Below are 19549 nucleotides of genomic sequence, written 5' to 3' on the forward strand. Positions count from 1 at the left end.
CAATTGAACAACACAGGGCACTAGTAGTTTGTTAAAACAAAAAATCCATCTAAAGAAGGTAAGGCACTAAAAAATGGAAGCATTGCAATAAAGGTTAAATAGTTCTTGAGCAGTTATAAGTGGCACAGCTGGAAAAGATAGGCTCTCTTTACGTAATAAATATCATAACTCCATAATTACTGTTAAATAACTTGACCATGAACTGTTGACAATAGAATAACACAATACATCGTTAAAGAATAGGCCATTTTCAAAACATCAACTATTCTGCTTGATAGTGAGGCATTGAGGACAACAACAACAGAAACACGGAATGAATGTGAAAATTATTTACATATCCACTTTCCCTTGTCTTTGTCCTCTAAACATTTCTTTCAAGCTGAATTTTAATATAACGAAAAAGGCCTATTGGCAGTCAACATGGTCATTAGAGGTAATAAATCTATAATAAATACTTCAGGAAATTCTCACTGTTCCAATGTTCTACAAAAAGACACCTCGTGAGAAAACTCTAGATTAAATACTTGTTAAATCAAAACTTCACACAAGGTTGCTAATTTCCCAAATGTGCTCCTTAATAGAAAATACCTTTCAAAACCGGCCTGCAGTCACAAAGTCACAATAGAAATTACTTTCAGGATAATCATAAAGATCACTTTCTTGGCAGTTTTTCATTTTTCTCTTTCAAAACAAAAGCAATGCCTTTTAAAAAATAGTTCAGCCATTGTTAAGATAAAGGCAATTCTACAAGTCTGAAAAATTCTATGTAGTTTTATAAAATTCATGATAAAAAGCCTTGCATCTGGTATGAAAATTGAAAATCCCTTAAAATGAATGGTGCTACAAATTTACAAAAATTTAATTTAAATCAACCACAAAATGATTATTTTGTTTTATCAAATGACCCATAAAAAATTTGTCTGAATAAAAATTGTTACCGGAAAAAAAAAAAAGACAATATGAAAACTGTATTAACACAGTAACCCTCCTGCAATGTGGTAATTGTTTTATGTGCTACGCAACATTAAAGTACCAGTAATCTTTGCTGACTGTAACACAAGTACTGTATTTGCTGAATTGATCTGGTCTGGGTGAAAATCCTCAGAATTTGTTAGATCACCAATTTACCACTTAACAAGTTTGGGTAATCAAATGGTGACCAGTGAAATTAGGGAATAATTTCACGTGCGTTTTGTCCAAAATGAAATAATTTTCTGAGCTGTTAGGCGAGGGGAATTATTTGATTTTGGACAAAACGCAAGTGAAATCATTCCCTAATTTCACGAGTATACCATTTGATTAGCTATTAATATCATGCATGATGGGCGAAAAACAACGTTCCTAAGACGCCACTTTGGCACTGTTGCCATGGCAACAACTGAAATTATACATTAACGCTGAAATTTTGCACCAAAATTAAGGAGTAATTTGTCACCCATGTTATTATTATGTTAACCTCCACTAATATGGCCACTGATCACTGTTTAATTAATTGTTATCATACAAAAATATTCCCAGTACTCTTTAAAACTGGCTGTATCACAAAAATTTGGTAATCAACGGAGTTGATAATGTAAATTGACCACCGTACAGAGATTCTAAAAGCTGACGTTTCGAGCGTTAGCCCTTCGCTCTGACGAAGGGCTAACGCTCGAAACGTCAGCTTTTAGAATCTCTGTACGGTGGTCAATTTACATTATCAACTCCGTTGATTACCAAATTTTTGTATACTACTTCCCCACCGACGCAGCACCACAGTTTCTTTAGAAACTACCCCTTCATTGGCTGTATCACAACCTAGGAACACACAAGCCACCTACAAATTCTTGATTGCTGCACTTATTCTAGTGGGACGTTTGGTTCCAGAAATTACCCATACCCAAAGCGAGGAAGGTAAGCTTTCCCAAAGGAGACATTTGAATCCCAGTGGAATTTCTGGGGTGTGGGAATAGGCATTTGTGTCACAGTTGAGCAGATTGAATAAAATTACCAAGTAAAATTAATTTTATACCTTGCTGAAAAACAATAGAGGACACCATGTTATGCCTTGTTCCTTAACAGACTAAATGAATTCCTCGCTAGCCTGTGCTGAAACAGGAGATCTCCTGGAATGGCGCATTAAGTAACAAGGAGAGTCACCAGTTTCATAAAAACAAGCCTAATTTTTGCTTTGATCTTTGATCATGTCATCATCATTATCGCCATCCTCCATTTCCACATTAAGTACTTCCGTGCAGCTTTCAAGGCAATTTTCCTCGTCTTTCCGCTGGGTGACCTTCTTCCTTTCACTGTCATGTGTCTTAAGGTGTTTGCTGAGATGGTCACTACGACCAAATGCCTTGTTGCAGACACTGCACAAGTAGGACTTTTCCTTCGTATGTATTCTAAGGTGACGTTGGAGTTCGTCTGACCTGGTAAAGCTCTTTCCACATTGACGTAGACCTGTGTTCTAAAAGAAAAACAAGACATGTAACCGTATTTAAGCTCAACTAGACACACCTACAACTACTGGAGATATCTGAGATTAGGGCAAAGAGATTACACTTACCCAGCTACACACAAATGGCCTTTCACCCTTGTGCCAACGTAAATGAGCCTTTAAATGGGAAGTTTTTCCATAGACCTTTGAAAAACGGAAATAATACAAGTCACATGAATGATGATAAGAATTATTAATTAATGTTACTCGATCAGTACATTTCAATTTTGCAATAAGTTTATTTTCATTCTCATCCAGAACAGAGACTTATCCTTATACACCTTCTGTTACACACCTTACCACAGCCTGGGTAATGACAGCTGTGTGATCTTTGTTGCACATTTTCAGTCCCACTGTTCAGACCACTCAAGCAGTTTGGGCAAACACAGTGTGAGCGTCTCTTCATTGGAAATTCATTTACTTGACCTACAAATTAAAATGAAAATAAGAGAATGGCACAGTTTGCTCCAAACCTTTGTAAAAATTAAAGTGCTACTACTGTATGACCAAAAATCAATTATTATTCTTTTTCTTTGGATTTCAAAACTATGATAACTAAACACCATGCGACCCAAGTTTTATTAAGCCTTGATTTAAAAAAGATATGTTTATTTTAACTGGAATTTTCCTATTTAATGGTCTGCCATTACTAACTTTAAACATGAAGATGCACTATAAAAGGCATGGTGCCTTTGGAACATGCAAATGATTTATCAATCAAGCTCCCTTATGGCAATGTGTGCGTAATATGGACCCTTTTCCTAATGACGCCCAACAAATTATTGTTATTTTTATGATAATTAGCCTTACTAGCCTCGTTACTATGTGCAAAATTCAATAGAACTTTTACTTTAAAGTGAGGTCAGTAAGGCTAATTAACATACATACAACACAACAATCAAATTTGTCCGCCATTATGAAAAGGGTCTATGTCATAAAATGTTCTCTGTTGTTCCTTTTTTTAACCCCCAGTCCCTTTTTTTCACGCTAGAAATATCTTTTCGGGCTTCCATCTCTTTGTTTCTGTTTGTCGATTACCATCTTGGATAATTAATCAGTTGTGTTTGAATAAATTCGAACAAAAGCAGTGTGTGAAGCACCACCTTTTATGGTACGTCTTCATGTTTAATGGGGACATAGTTTTTGAGTGAATCTAGCTGTTGTTAAAGGGGATATAGTTTTTGAGTGAATCTAGCTTTAACCCTTTCAGCCCCGTGGGGTTCCCCATTGACGAGTAAAATCGTCTGGCATTAGACAGAGTAAAATCTACAAGTGGCACTATTGGGAGTGAAAGGGTTAAAATCTTGAGAGAGCTGGATTGAAGAGAAAATGACGTCAAAGACTTGCTAGTTTAAGAATGCAATGGGTGTGTGCTGCTGAATTAATTATAAGCAGCAGAAGATTAGGGCATTCAGACTTACAGTATAAACTTATTTTGCATATATAATAAGCTGCATTTACACGCTGAAATTTTAAGCTAGTGGGTAAATGACGTCACTGTTCCCTAGATCCAACCCTCTGAGCTCCAATCAGTCAGTTTAGAATGTGAGTATTGGCGGACCATGAAATCCAAAATGTAAACACAAAGTAAAAATGTTGCCAGTCAGGTGTTTAGCAAACACACTTTCAAAATACAAAGCAAAAAGGAAGTGATTTTTCGATCAAAGTAGCACTTCAATAAATGCAGAGATCTACTTTATTGATCAATAATGATACAGGATTAGTGATTTCTAGTTCAGATGTTCTTCCACTGAGCCATAAGAGACTTATGGGAACTTGGCTAATTTTAACGAGTTTCAGTGGGCCAACTGCCCTGCTGTACTGCAAGGAGTGAAATTTATTGACACTCCAAAGGTAGCATTTTTCATATATTACAGGGGATGATGCTGACCCTAGAAAAAGGATGTGCGGTATTTGTCATCACTGATGACTCAGCAATACTTGCAAAAAACCCAAGTTCTCCAACCCAAGTCAAATCCAAGAGCCTCCGATATTACTGGTTCAGATACTCTGAGCTTAAGTAGACTTGTTGGAGCTTGGCTGGTAGACTAGATGAATCCTGCACAATTGCTATTATTGCTCCGTTTAATGGCTGGCTTCAGACTCTTGAATTACTTTCTCAACCAGTGAAGAGCAAAACCAACTAATCTCAACTTGCATCTGCACATTTTTCCACACTTTAAGAAAAGTGTAAGTAACTGCAGGCCTTTTTTTGTGCTTTGAAAAAATACAAATAATAATAATTATTATTATATCTCTCAGAAAGTACGCGCGCTGTAATTGGCTAAATTAGCGGGCCGTATTCTACAGTACGGCCCGCTGTACAGCCTCCTAAACTGTTTGAATCTTGCAAGCAACTATTTCAAACTTAACAGCCAAGAAGATTTAGTTTTTGGGATTTTGGCATGGCATTCTTTGTGGCAGTTGAACCTTCCGCTTCACTTTGACTAGTTTCCTTTGCCTGCGTGCCGGTTAACCTCAGAGATATAATAAATATCTTACTAACCTCGTTTTCTCGGTCCGTACTGTAAGTTACGGATCCTCGTTTTTTCCCGTTGATTTATGGCCCGCGCACTTTGCACTTGGGCCATAAATCAACGGGAAAAAACTCGGTCCGTAACTTACAGTATGGACCTCGAACTAGGTTAGTAAGAGGTATTTATTGCTTTGGTATTGGTTTAACATTAAATAAAAACCTGCTTAAATATAAATGTACACTAAGGCATTGTCCAAGACTACCTTTCTAACTTTGATTTACCTTCCACTTTTATATTTCTTTGCCCTGTCCATATGTTCCCATGGTCTGGGTGAATCTTTGCCACTAAATTGGAAAGATTAGCTATAGGAGAGGATGGCTCCATAAACAGGGGTTCACTTGATCCAACACTGTTTCTTCTGCTCATGGGATGTTCTCCTTGATAATGCAACCTTGCTTGGCTGGGAGAAGAGCTTGAGAGCAGATATGTTTTGTTCTGTGCTTCTAAATGACTCTGTTTTACTTCCGTAGACATGTTTCCACTCGTGCAAAATTTATTTTGACCAAAAATCTTCCCTGGATCAACAGGCCTCATTTCTTTTTCCTTGTACAAATCTAATGCAACATTATGAAAGTATCCATTCTTGGGATCTTTTACAATTTTGACAGAAGGAATTATCTCCTTTTCAAGAGCGATATAGGAATTTTCACAAGAGGAAAAGTCTTCTTGGACACTACGCTTTCCCCGCAACATTTGCCCCTCCAGTTTAACTGCAGTTGATTTCAGCATTTCATCCCTGACATTAAAAACTGGAAATTTCTTATTAATGGTGCTAGGGTCATCCATTTGATTTGTTGCCGCATCACTTGTCCTGCATGTTCCATTTTGCATTGCGTTATCTCTGTAAATCACAAGGTCACTAGATCTTTCCCTCATCAGATGTCCATTTTTGTTTTCAGCATCTTGGTATCTTGAAACGCACGGTTTGATGTCGACCTCACCAAAGTGACTTAATTTAAACTGACTGTTTGATAAATCTAAATTGTGATTGCTGGTGCAAGATGAGGTGTTATTGCATTTACCATTAAAAGGTTTTTCTTGGTTGCGAGCATCCCAAGGAAGACCTTGGTAAAAGCTTGACTTACCAAGACTATTTCTCCTCTCTCCATGGTCCAAACATCCTTGCAAAGAGGACCCTGAGCAAGCATTTTGGTGACATTGTGAGATTTTGTTGCACCCACAAGGTGACATAGGACAAGAAATATCTACTCGGATACTAACAGTTGGACATAATTGCTGATCGTACTGATTGACAGCCCCATTTGGGAGAGACTGAGAGTTTTTTTGTGATGAAGAGCGTGCACCACTAGTGGCTTGGATTTCTGGACATTTTTTGTTCACCCATGACATGCCACTGTCCATGCAGTGATGGAAGGAATCATTATGCTTGCAATTTTCAAACGACCCTGATGCCTCATCTTTACAATCTTTAAAAGTGTAAGCTTCCATTCCCATATGAGTGAAATTATGTCTAAAGGCGGGTGACACTTCATGCCTGTTTGGTAATGGAAAACGCTTCAGGACGAAGGCTTGATCGTCAAGTGAGCGATCGCGAGGAACTGGTAACGCAAAGCCACGGTCTGAATCCCCATCACTCAATTTGCTAGGATACTCATACTGACTTTCTGCTGTTATTTCAGGGATATAAGACTGAAAGTCCTCATAACAGGCTCGTTCAAAACCTGACATTTGCCGGCTCCCAAGCGAGAAGCTTGATTTCGCATCACCGTGACGGCCGAACCCTAGCTGACGTTTGACCTTTGGTACAAACTGCTCCGAAGATGGTGCCCCAACCGACTTCGCTAAGCGGAGCTCTTTCGGTGCTTCTTTTGGCTGATGATTACAAGAAGAGAGGAGCTTATGTTTAGAATCTTGAATTAAAGAATTACCCGTGCAAAGTTTATCTTTTCTTAACCCTACACGAGAGGTGCTAATATATTGTTTCACGTGCGTTCTGTAATACTCTGCGCAGAATATTACAGTAAACTCACCGGCATTTCCATCACACATTTCCCTCGTGACTGAAAGATCCTATTATAAGGTGATGACTTATCACTCAACAACCGACGCTGAGCGACTTTCGTAACACCAGAAAAAAGTTCAGCCTGTCGATCGAGCGAAGACGCTTTGCAAGTAGATTTGCTACGAGCCCGCCTTTCTACTGTTCACAAATCAAACATGCTGTCTTCGAAACGACTGAATGTAAAGCTTCATTTTAACCTTTGTTTAACCTAGCTGAGCGTCCTTTGAACCTTGTGCAAATGAAGTATGAATAGGATAAAAGAACAATAGTTGCATTGTTTCAAGAGACTTAAACTTACCTGCTAATTTTTATTCTTTTGCGTTTTGCGTTTGAGAATGGTGACATCTTTGGTCTACACGATCCTCTTGAGCATAACCACGGAGGATGAATGAATTGTGAAATGGTGTGGATGTTATTACTATCGGAAAGTTAACTTTTCAATTCGACATAGAACTCAATATAAACAATGCTACGGCCTGAAAAAAAAATTGGAACGATTTAATATTCCAATCAACCAACTAAAGTCGCGTGCAAATCTCGCGGGAATTTACTAAATGAGCCCGCGCAAATTTTTTAGCAGCCTTCCCATAGTTTGATTAGCAGGTCATGTATGCAACACTAGATCCTACCGTCGTACCGAACAGGGCATTCACTGGGTCGAACATGCCTTCGCAACTCAGGAAACTGCCACACAATGCCTAAGACCTCTCTACATGCTGCTAAGTGTTCAAAGTGTCTTTTTAAAGCCTTGTAATAAACCTTTCTTACCGTGAAGAGTAACGGGCCATGTCTTTAAGGATGTCTACTAATTCAAAAGGTATTTTTATGCGGTTTTTGAATATGCGGGAAAAGCAGATCTCAAGAATTGATTGAAATCCATAAAGAAAATTTGGGGGTAACTACGCATCTTTCGACGATAATTAAGCAACAATACTTCGTAAAAAGCTTTAAAATAGAAAGCTATGTATGGCGTCCTATTCCACATTGAAAGTTTAAGGACGTTCGCGCCCAAAACGTTCCCACGTACAGATTTTTTTAAAACTTGCCACGCAGAAGGGTAATGATCTACTTTAGCCAAGAGATCATGAGGTGCACTTTTAGAAGCTTGCGTTATTTTAAGACGATCTTAGCTTACAAATGTCAGCAATAAAAAAGCTACATTTGTGAAATCTAGATCAGGTAAACGTACTCAGTTCAACATAACTAATATAACTAAACAAACTTTTGCAGCTGATGTCTTTTTCTGAGGTGAAATAGTCCTTGAAAAACGATACATATCAGTCTAAGAAAGAAAACTTCCGTCGCACGAGAGCATAAAAGGCGAGATCTTTGTAACTTCTCACGTACAGATTTTTTTTGTTTTTTGTTAAAATGGACAAAATCAGGAAAGGAAGTGATCTACGGAAAGAAAAATAGGGGTCACCGAGCATTCAAGAGAGTAAAATCGCTGCGAAGTTCTCAAAGCGATTGTCTATTCGCGCTGTCACGCCAATGAGTGACATTTCCGAGAAGACCTGGGTCCATAGCTATCCCATGATGCCACATGCTTTCACGTTTTATTCTTGTGGAAAACGTTTGCCCTTTTAGCATCGTGTTTACCTTCGTCCTCTGCGATGCATGACGTGTGCGTGACATGCGCGAAAAAATGTGCAGTAGCAACGGGCGCGAACGTCCTTAATTATCTCTGAAAAATGCATGGTTACCCCCAAATTTCCTTTTGGATACCAAGAGTGCTTGCTAAGTTCTGTTTTCTCCGCATAGTTTTAAGCCACGCATTCGGAGCTCCGATTTTTCCGAGTTCCTATTTGATGATGCATAATATCTTTCGTGCAAAAAAAACCTTGTATTAGTAAGCACCACCCATGGGAAACCCGAGTATCGAGATGCGCAGAACGTGTGCGCAATAACAATAGTAGGCACCGTCTTTAAGGTGCTTCCTTGTCCTGGTTTTAGAGGTCCACTGACCCTCAAAACAGCTCGTTTCTTTTTAAGTCATATTCTTCCTTCCGATTGTTTTCCTCACATATGGCTCAGGATTGGCGTAAAAAAGCTAACGAGATTGTCTTCAAATGATGTGATAAATTCTTTCTTTAGACAGACTAAACGCTCCGTGAGCGTAAACTGGGTTGCCTTTGGTACGTGTATGTCCTCCTCAAATTTTCGTACTCATTCCCACACACCCTAAAAAGTTATCAGTCCGGAAACGAAACACTATTTATTTTAATATTAACTTCTTTTTTTTAAATAATTGTGTAAAACTTCATTTTACACCAGAATCACTAAACAGCAAGAATTCCTGTCATCGTTATGAAAACTGCTCCCATATCAAATTTCAACCCACTTATGCTTTTAAGATTCCAGATATTCATTTCTCACCGCTTGCAATTGTGTTGTTCGAATTGACGTTCCATTCTTGAGCTCCATAAGGGTATATATTGTTTAAAGATCCAATAAAACACTATTCGAGTTACATCGGCTTCGCCGCCATTGCTTGTACTGTGTCCATCGGAAAAAATTTACGCATTTCTAGTATCCCCTGAAAGCTACCAAAGATACGCAAAGAAGACTCTAGGCTCAAAGACGATACTTAGAAGGAGAGTGACAGGAAAGGCCCTATTGCGCAACTTTTCCGATTTCCGACAGAGAAAAAAAAATCCGGAAAAGTGCCACTCGCTTTTAGACTGGATTACGATATGGCAACCCAGCAATAACGATAAGCACTAAATAGAAGCTTAAGTTGGGTTTGTTTTTTTATTTTTGTAGGCAACACTCAACATCCAATATGGAATCCCTTAAATTACGCATGGTTTCAGTCCAAAACGTGGGAAAACGTGAGCGAAAAAGTCACGTTTGCTCCGCCTGATTGGTTGATTTTCAAGAGGCGCGAGCGTTATGCTGTGTCATGAACCAATCAAAAAGCCTGTATTTCTGATCTGCAACCTCTATTTCAAAACCAGACTGAGTGCAATGTTTATGATGCTATCACCTCTTACGGGGTATGGTATAAACTCGCAATAGAGAAGCTCCCACGTCGGTAGTAGAGCCAAGTTTATCACAATCTCACGGTCATGAATTGATTCCAATCAAAGCCTGGAATTTTTTTCTGTCCTCTTACAAATGTAAAGGTTAAATTGATTTTACGCTTTCAAAACCTTCGAAAAGGAACTTAATTTTTCTTTCCAACATATGTTAAGTGAGGCTTTAAATCAATTTGAAGTAAAAACACGCGACGTTTCGACCGAACTTCGGTCATTATCAAGCTAAAAGTGAAGATAAAAATTTTTGCATAAGTATAAATATAAAACAAAGAAGTAAAAGTATGTATGTATGAGCTGAGTGGTTGGCGCATTGGTAAGATCTCTGCCTTCCAACCCTAAGGTCCCGGGTTCCATTCCCGGTTCTGCCGAGACAGGAATATTTGGCGATCTTCTTTCCCGCTAAAGTTCACTCAGCTTTCCATCCTTCCGAGATCGGTAAAATGAGTACCAGCATGCATGGACTGCTTAGAAGCGGCTGCCATTTGCGCCTGTATATGCTTCCAGTCCGCTGGGGGTAAATTGATCATTGTAAAGCGCCTTTGAGACGTTTGTGATAAAGGCGCTATATAAATGCACCACTTTTTTTTTTTTTAAGTATGAAAATGTAAAAAAAGGGGTGTTAAAAACATGCAGGAATAACATAATTAAAAATGATTTTAAAACTTTCGCATGAATTGAGTCTGACTGTGCGTTGAGACTTGGTCTCAGTTCATTAATAAAAAACGTTTCATAAATGAGACAGTCAGACTTGTTCTTGCACTCTTCTAAGATGGTAAAATTCTTGGTAAGATCATTGGGCACGTAAGAATGTTTCACACGGAAATGTTTTCCAATAGAGGAAGACGCATTCTTGTGCTCGTCTACGCGTTGATGCAAATGCCGCCACTTGTAACCAACATAAGCTGCATCACAGAGGTCACATTTTGATAAACAAGGGATTGTTGGTTGACAATAGACGGCTTGACTTCGCGCAGTTTCAGATGTTGTTTGATCTTGTGGCTAACAAACGTGGGCCGGACGGTCACTTGAATTTTCTGACTCAGATCTTTGAGTTGTGCTCGTACAATATCGGCTGAAGCCTGGTCTTTAAATGGTAGAACAACGGGAACAGGGTCTAATTCATTGTTAACAGCTGATAACTCGAAAACGGATCAGAAGCTTTGACTGCAATAAAGCGCGAGATGGTGGAATTAATTAACACCAATTTTTTAGCCCATCACATTCATCGGAAAAGTAGAGGACCAGTTGGATGAGAGGCGGAAGGCACGATCAAGCATAGTTTTTAATAAGCCGCGCTTGTAGCGATCATCAAGATGGCTCTTGTAATGCAGCAAAAGGCCAGTGTTGGTTGGTTTGACGTATACTTTGGTTTGGATTTGTATAGATTTGTTAAGGAGCTGTGGGCCAAGAAACGGAAGCATTCCATTATTCCCCATTTCCAGTGAACTTTACAGAAGAGTGGCAGTGGTTGAGTCTCGAGAAAGTTATTAGCTGATGCTTTATCTTGCGGGCATCTTGCCTTTGCGCTCGAGAGTCTTCTATGCTGCTGCACATAAAAACGTTGGCCATTAAGGGTCCGAGCGGGGAGCCCATAGCGACACCATCCGTCTGTTCGCAGAATTGACCGTTGAACAGAAAAAGTAGGTCCTTTGTTACGCCTATAAGGAGATCAACGTAACACACGGCCTCAACTTTACTAAGCAAGACCTTGAAAGCACTGGAATGAGCAAATTTGCAACCTGAGAGATGACATGTCACCTCTCAGTTAGTTACCTATCAACTCAGGTGAATTAAGGCCTGGGCCCAGATCTGTTTTATGAAAATAAGTGAGGGGGTGGTCTTACTATTTATCCATTTTATATAACACGAAATACCTTTGGGACATTGTTAACAGCAATAAGATGTGAAACCTTAACCACTCTATAAAATGATATATTATCACGTGACATGTTAAAGTTATTTTTAGCACAGAAATCTTTTCAGCTAAACGGCAACACTTTTTGTAATTTTCTGGTGGCTGGATTAACCTTTATCATGCTAACACTATTGAGTACATCATTTCTGTGCTTGGACATTTCAAGATAATTTTAAATAAATGTCCGAAAAAAGAAATCCTTTCCACAGGGGACTGGGCACTAGTACAAAATGCCGTATATTTCCTAAACTAAAGACATATTTAACAAAGGCCAAGCACAGTTCGTTTTCTTTTACCATTTTGACTAATCTAATAGTAGCGAAGCGAACCAAATTTTAGCATAAACTGTTTCCGTCTTTTAGTTTGAGTTTTGTGGCCGTAACAAGTCACGTGACTCATTTCCATACATAATCCACATCAATTTCAGTACATTACTGCGATTTTCATAATTCTGCGAAATTTCCTCTTCAATCGCCAACTGCCAAACGCAATTTGGCTTCCATCAATAAAACTTCCGACGCTAAGCTGACAGTTGACCCGAAACCGCGGATGCCGAAATCAAATGATGCGTGACATAACTTACTAGGAGTCCATTACCCTGAGCCTCCATCTTCCATATTAACCCTCTAGAGTCAACCCTTTCCTGTATCTTTCTCTTTTAAGAAACATTTCGCAGGGGGGCTTTTAGTGGGTGTTTTCACAATAGCCAATCATAAGAGACCTATGGTCAGCCATTTATTACGTCATTTACGTATGTGACGTATGTGAACCACTCACGTATGTTCTCAGTCACATACGTCAAAATATAGTAGTTCTAAAAATAGAAAGATACGGGAAAGGGTAGACTCAAGCATACAATACAGATAGCAGTTCCGGGTACTGGGATCCTGAACCTACCAATCAGCATCTTTGGTTCCCACGTCGCATTCGAACTCGACGCTGATGGAAAGCGATGAAATACGAATATTTTTACTGAAGAAACTCTACAAAGAATCACAATGGTATTCGAGCTGTGAACCAAACAAAAACTCAAATTGCCGCACGTGGAGTCGACCTTCCCGACTATGTTCGGAAATTTGATCGATGGAAGCCAAAACGCGGTTTGGCGCTTAGCGCTTGAACTTGAGATTCTGCAGAATTATGAAAATCACAGAAATAAGCGATTTATACCCATGAACGGCCAAGTTATTCACTCAATCAGGCACATGGGAGCTCTCAGTTCCCTATTAGTAGAGGTCCCTTTTCTTTTGCGTTCGTTGGGCTGACGTGTGCGGGAGAAGAGACATCTTCCATGGGTCGAAACTCACTTTGTTGAGCATGCGCGGTGGTTACTTAGCGACCGAATCCTAACGTGATCTTTCATGTTGTGTGGGCTCATTTAACAACAGCGGAATTACTGTGAAGGGAATGCGCGAGGTACAGCGTGCTGAAGTCACAGTCAGCAAACATCTCACAGGGTCAAAGTGAGTTTCCACTCATGGAATAGGTCTCTTTCCAGTACTCGTCAGCTCAGCGAACGCAAAAAGAAAAGAGACCTCTTCTAGCAGGGAAAGATTTTATGTCCAATGATGCTATGCAGCTAAATACCCCTATTGAATTCACATACATAACGTACCGGAAAGTTCACTTGGAACAAAACGTTTTATTCCCAAAAGATTTGAATTGGGTAAAACATTGAGTTAGCCGAATTGGTCTATTAAGAACAACAAAGCCCTTAACAAATAAATGTAATATAAGCAGTGAAAACTGTCTTGTTTAATTGGTTAATTCTCACTGGGGCTTGTTCAAGGGCTGTCTTGGTCCGTTTGTTAGGAACTTCGTCGCGTTCTACTTTGGTACGAGAAGACTGGGGATACGTTAACTTCAGTTCCAGCCTAAGAACCATTTCTCTCACAAACTATACCGCGTTCTTGTCTAAGTTTTAATTGGGAGCTTAAGCACGCTCGTTTTTTAGACGCGGACGGCAACCGGAAGAGAACATTACGCTTGCCAGGACAGTGGTGTCTCCCAGATTTTTAAACTAATCATCTCTAATGGAGAAAAGATACTTAGCAATGTGAATGTGGTTATGTAAAGACTAGTTAAAAGGGAAAAAAGCTCACTTCCGGTTGCCGTCCGCGTCTCAAAAACGCGCGTGCTTAAGGTGGCTCACACCAGTTTCAACACTTTCAAGAGACCTTGTTATTAGAAGGATTGACACTACAACACTTCATTTTTTATTGCACAAAAGTAATCAGCAGGCCAAGATGAAACTCTCTGCAAAGTTTAAAAAAATTCTGTGGAGCGGATTCAGAGCTACCTTAAATTTCCAATTATTTAAGGTGGCTCTGAATCCGCTCCACATGATTTTTTGGAACTTTCCAGGAAGTTCCATTCTGACATGCTAATTACGTTTCAGAAATAAAACATTGGGTTTACCGAGTTCGTTTTTGAGATATGAGCAGCTAAAGCTAAAACATGGGGTGTTCTTGCAGGGCTTTCGTATTGCCATGGTAACGTTTCACTTCATAAAAATACCGAATCTTTTTCAGGAATAATTGGTGTTTGATATGGTACCATAACATTGCTGTTGAGTGATTAAGTGTTGTAGTGTCAATCCTTCCAATAAGAACATTTCTTCCAAGTGTTGAAACTCGTTTGAGCTTCCACTATTAGGAAGTTTAAGCACGCGTCATTTTTGAGCCGCGGACGGCCACCGGAAGTGAGCTGTTTTGTCTTTTAACTTGTCTTGTCACTACCACCTTTATATTGCTAGGTATCTTTCCTCCATGACAGACGATTAAGTTTAAAATCTGGGAGACACTTCTGTCCTGGCATGCGAAATGTTCATTTCCGGTTACCGTCCCACGGCTCAAAAACGTCGAGTGCTTAAACTCCCTATTAGTAAATAAACCTCTTCTTGCGGCTGGTATGTCGGCTGATAATGCTCGCGGCTGAAAGAACCTTCGAGGGCAACTATGAAATTTTGAGGACAACCTCTCAGCCAAGGACATTATCAGCCAACATAGCAAACCAGAAAGGGGTTTATTTATTTTATAACCCTACCATTAATTTTCATATCGCGCAAACAATCCGCAGGTAAAAAGCCAGTGCTGAATGTGATGGCGATGCTTCGTATTTTTTTGATACATTGTTCAAAATTTGACTCGAAAGAAAGCGTGTCGGTCTCAGAAAAAACTAGACCCTCCGTGAGGGTACACTGGGTTGCCTGTGGTACGTGCAGCGTTCCAGGCAATTTTTTCAAGTTGGGGTTTGTAGCCGATATAACGCGCACTCTGATTGGCTAATTGTGACTGGCCCACGGGCCGATTACGGGCTTGCAAAAACCATATAACAAACTACTTACTAACCGAGCTAGCTCAAGCCGTACTGGGGGATATTGGCCCTGGGTCGTTTTTGTACGGACCTCCAGGACCTCGCTGCGCTAGGTCCGTACTGCCACGACCTCGGGCCAATATTTCCCTGGCAGTACGGCCCTCGCGCTCGGTTAGTAAGAAGTTATTAAGGGGTCACCCAGAAGTCATACATGTACCAGCAGAGGCCCTTTGGCTCACAGGTCCTCACACGTTCGTACGACGAAACAGATCCTTTTCTGAGGTTAAAAACCAGGCTACCGGCCTAACTCTTTTTCCTACTTTCCCAACCGCGAGAAAACCGCGGTAAATCAGCCATCGCCAAAAAATGTTTTTTTCTTCTCAAAAAATATTTAAAGTTAGGGGGAAAAAATACATCATTTTAAAGCTAAGAAAATAAGCTTTCCAACAGCATATAACTTATTACTTGGTTGCCCTATGGGAAACCCAGTCGGAAAATAGGTAGATTTCCGTTTTAGTACTTTTTTCCGTGTCGGTAAAAGTCTTGCCTGTTACTTCCCTGGTGAGTGGTGTCTTTGTGCATAGAGCCTTCTGCGCGTATTTTCTTAGGATCGAGAGGGTAGTGGAACTGCGTAGATTTCTCTGGTGGACACAGTAGAATCATTAACTTAGCCTGCAATGGCGTCGAAAGTCATGCAACGCGAATGGCGTTTTAGTGGATCCTTAAACAAAATATACCCTTATGGAGCTCAATAATAGAAAATCAGTTGGATAAACTAGGCATGACTCTCAAAAGCGACGAGTACTGGACTTCGACAGCAATCTATCGCCCGTCGAGACGAAATCAAAGTGAGCAGTATTTACGTGAAGTACATGGTAATTTGACACAATTGAGTTTCTTGTCTTCACGCACGCAATGAAATAGGAAGAGGTTTTCGCCTCTAAGAGCAAATATGTTGTTTGTTTCAATAAAATTTTCGCTGGAAAGGGATTCTGTGGTATTTTCTGCCTTTGTGAATTATAATATCATGTTGTGTATTGAATTTTCGAGCTTAAGGTTGAAATGTGATATGGGAGAAGTTTTTTAGTATTGCTCTGTAAGCAGGAAGGGTTCACAGACCTGTTGGAAGCGTGCTTGAGTTTCAACAAAATGAGCCCCAAAATCAGTAAAACTTGTGACGCAGATGAATAATAAAGTAGCTGCTATTTCCAAAATGATGGAATTACCTCGTGATAAATAACGTCGTACGCCTCTTGGAGAGTAAATTTTGACTTTGCATAAATAAGAGTTGGGCGATTGTGATCTTTGTTTTGACTTCGCTCATTTCATTGTCAAACTTTATAACACTTGACAGAAAAAGAAACTTACAAAAACCCGGTATCTTGCCATCATTTGACACAGATGCTTCACTGTTTGGCGAGTAAACATGCCGCGGTAACTTAATCACGGCGCCCGCTGAATTCCGGCAATGTCACTTTCGATTTTGCAATTTACTTGAACGTAGCAAAAATCTCCCAAAATGTTTGTCGCTGATCGTAACTTTTTATATTCTATATTCACGGTTCAAAATTAATGTTGTTTCCATGTTGTAAATATTTTATTCTCGATCGACCGTCCGGGAAACTTCCTTCTGCTCTTTCTTATCAATAGTTATTTGCTTTTTCATCAATATTTGTTTTGCATAAAGCAAGCTAACAGGATCTGTACCTTGCTGAGTTCGCATTTGTTAGCGTTAATACTTTAGTAGTATTTTCGGTCAGATGTTTTTGTTTTTTATGAGGGGTTTATTGTTTTGGTCTCCCATGCTAACACTAACCCCGCGAAACAGGGCTTGACTTCAGTGAAGTTTAGTATTACAAAGCTGTCAGATGCTTAGAGGGCACACTTGTCGTGAAAAGAAGTTGTGAGGGAACTTGAAAATTATCAACGTGTCAGCCCAGAAGCCAATGTTTCTCGCTTCTCTTTTATTTGTTATTCTTCAGAGACTGGAATGCTGTATTTCAATACCACACAATTCAGTGCCTTCTGATTTTCTGTAGCACGTACCACAGGCAACCCAGTGTATGCTTCACAGAAGCATCTCGTTTAATTTTATTTTCCGTGTCGGTAAAAGTCTTGCCTGTCACTCCCCTGGTAAGTGGTGTCTTTGTACATAGAGCCTTCTGCGGGTATTTTCTTAGGATCAAGAGGGTAGTGGAAATGCGTAGATTTCTCTGGTGGACACCGGAGAATCATTAACTTAGCCTGCAATGGCGTCGAAAGTCACGAATGGCGTTTTAGTGGATCCTTAAATAAAATATACCCTCATGGAGCTCCTTAATGGAAAGTCAGTTGGATAAACTAGGCAGGCGGTGAAAAACCAACCTGGAATCTCAAAAGCGACGAGTAATGGACTTCGACAACAATCTATCACTCGTCGATCGAGCCGAAATCAAAGTGAGCTGTATTTCTAAAATAATATTTAACCAAGTGTGCTGCTATGTAGAACACATTCTCTTGAAACTTATGAGTTCAACAAAGACAGAGAACGATTGAACGAATCGAACACCTTACGTGGATCTGTGATCAACTCTGCACAGTCCTCAGGTAAAAAAAATAATTGGAAATGTAACAGCCAAGAATTATTTGAAAGAAAGCTTGTCGTGTATTTTGTGCTTCATTATTCAAGGAAAAGGTTCTTCATGGAAACGGTTTGATCCTGAAATTTAGTTTGTTGCAATATTGCGCATATTTGACAAGATTGAGTTTCTTCTCTTCACGCACGTTATGAAATAGAAGGGGTTTTTGCCACTAATAACAAATATGTTGTTTGTTTCAAAAATTTGTTCGATGGTAAAGGTGGCCTTTATGAATTCATCATGTTTTATGATATGCGAGCTTAACTGGATAGTTTTATGGAAATAGTAAAGCATTTTCTTGTCAAAATGAGGTTAGCGTCTTTCTGGTGTGTTAACTTAATTAAATCGTGAGTTTGTATTTGCCGTCTGCCGCGTAACCTTGATTTCCACTCTCAAAATTACCTCCAGAACCTACTTTTTGCGTAGAATAAGCTTTTAGAATGATGTTCTTGTTTTGCATAAAGCAAGCTAACAAAATATGTACCTTGCTGAGTTCACATTTGTTAGCGTTAATAGTAATTTGGGTCCGATGCTTCTGTTTTATGAGGGGTATATTGTTTTGGTCTCCCATCCAAACACTAACCCCGCTGGACAGGGAAACTTCAGTGAACTTTGGCATTACAAAGCTGTCAGATGCTCAGAGGGCACGCTTAAACTTGTGGTCAAAAGAGGTTGTGAGGGAACTTGAAAATTATCAACATGTCAGCCCAGAAGCCAATGTTTCTCGCTTCTCTTTTATTTGTTATTCTTCAGAGACTGGAATGCTGTAGTTCAATACCACACAATTCGCAGTGCCCTCTGATTTTCTGTAACACGTACCACAGGCAACCCAGTGTATGCTTCACGGAAGCATCTCGTTTACAGACAACTGAAACATTTTATAAAAGCGAAAGTTGAACGAAAAAATTTAAGAAAAATAACAGTAAAATATGTTTTCCAGGCAAAATTTGGTCATTTTAGCGTTGATTACGAATTTTTGGATGCAAAACTAAAATTTTCTGCAATTTATCTGCTTTCTTGGACATAAATTCGACCGAAAACTGATGAGGCACGAATATTTTTAGATTTTTAGGAATAATAGATAACGTGGATTCAATGCGATAAAAGTGTCAAATTTGCGACCCATTGCTAACGGCAACCAAAGCGATCGCATTACGAATAATTAACCTCTGTTGCCAAAACCACCCAAATAACCGGTCAGTGTAAAACGCAGACTGCAGACTGCAGACCAGGGATAAAATGCAGACTGAGGATAAAATGCAGACTGCAGACTGCGGGTTAATAAAATAATAATGAAAAAAGAGTTATAAGAGTGTTAGTAGCCGTTTGTACTTTCACACTGAAACCCCAATACAGCTCCCATTGCTTTGGTTGCCCCACCGCATGTTTTAAATCCGGATTTTCATCGAACTCTGTAAGAATTGAAGCTGTTTGAATCCTTGTTGTTGTTGGAAAAAGGATAGTTTCGTTAAGTGAGTTGCTTTTAGGCAAAGAAGTCACCACCCCGTAATTCAACTGCCCATTTTGCTGCACTGAACAAAGTAATCGAGTAATTACCCAATAACTTAATTTATTTTGACACCCATGGCTACAATACCAATTAACAAAGACAGAGATAACGTGG

At 39.5% G+C, this 19549-nt stretch overlaps 1 protein-coding gene across 3 annotated transcripts; it reads right to left on the minus strand.

The window, feature by feature from the left end:
* Nucleotides 1-1690: 1690 nt before the first annotated feature.
* Nucleotides 1691-7567, minus strand: LOC137975108 (uncharacterized). 3 transcript variants are annotated; one of them, XM_068822169.1, is made up of 5 exons: nt 7338-7567; nt 5238-6849; nt 2775-2905; nt 2549-2623; nt 1691-2449 (listed from the first exon to the last, which is right to left on the minus strand). In XM_068822169.1, the coding sequence occupies exons 2-5, from the start codon at nt 6703-6705 to the stop codon at nt 2159-2161; spliced, it is 1965 nt and encodes a 654-aa protein (XP_068678270.1). In that variant the 5' UTR covers nt 6706-6849; nt 7338-7567; the 3' UTR covers nt 1691-2158. The 3 variants fall into 3 exon arrangements, with proteins under 3 accessions (XP_068678270.1, XP_068678269.1, XP_068678271.1); XM_068822168.1 differs by lacking the exon at nt 7338-7567 and adding an exon at nt 7008-7166; XM_068822170.1 differs by lacking the exon at nt 7338-7567 and adding an exon at nt 7008-7170 and having other exon boundaries at nt 2311-2449; nt 2780-2905.
* Nucleotides 7568-19549: the final 11982 nt, after the last annotated feature.

Source organism: Montipora foliosa, chromosome 11, assembly GCF_036669935.1.
Source record: "Montipora foliosa isolate CH-2021 chromosome 11, ASM3666993v2, whole genome shotgun sequence".
NCBI classification, from domain to species: Eukaryota; Metazoa; Cnidaria; class Anthozoa; order Scleractinia; family Acroporidae; genus Montipora; species Montipora foliosa.

Coding starts and splice junctions, on each gene's coding strand:
- LOC137975108 (XM_068822168.1), bottom strand. Junction 2,624..2,774: donor ATTACCCAGGCTGTGGTAAG/GTGTGTAACAGA, acceptor CGTTTTTCAAAG/GTCTATGGAAAAACTTCCCA. Junction 2,450..2,548: donor GGCCATTTGTGTGTAGCTGG/GTAAGTGTAATC, acceptor TTTTTCTTTTAG/AACACAGGTCTACGTCAATG.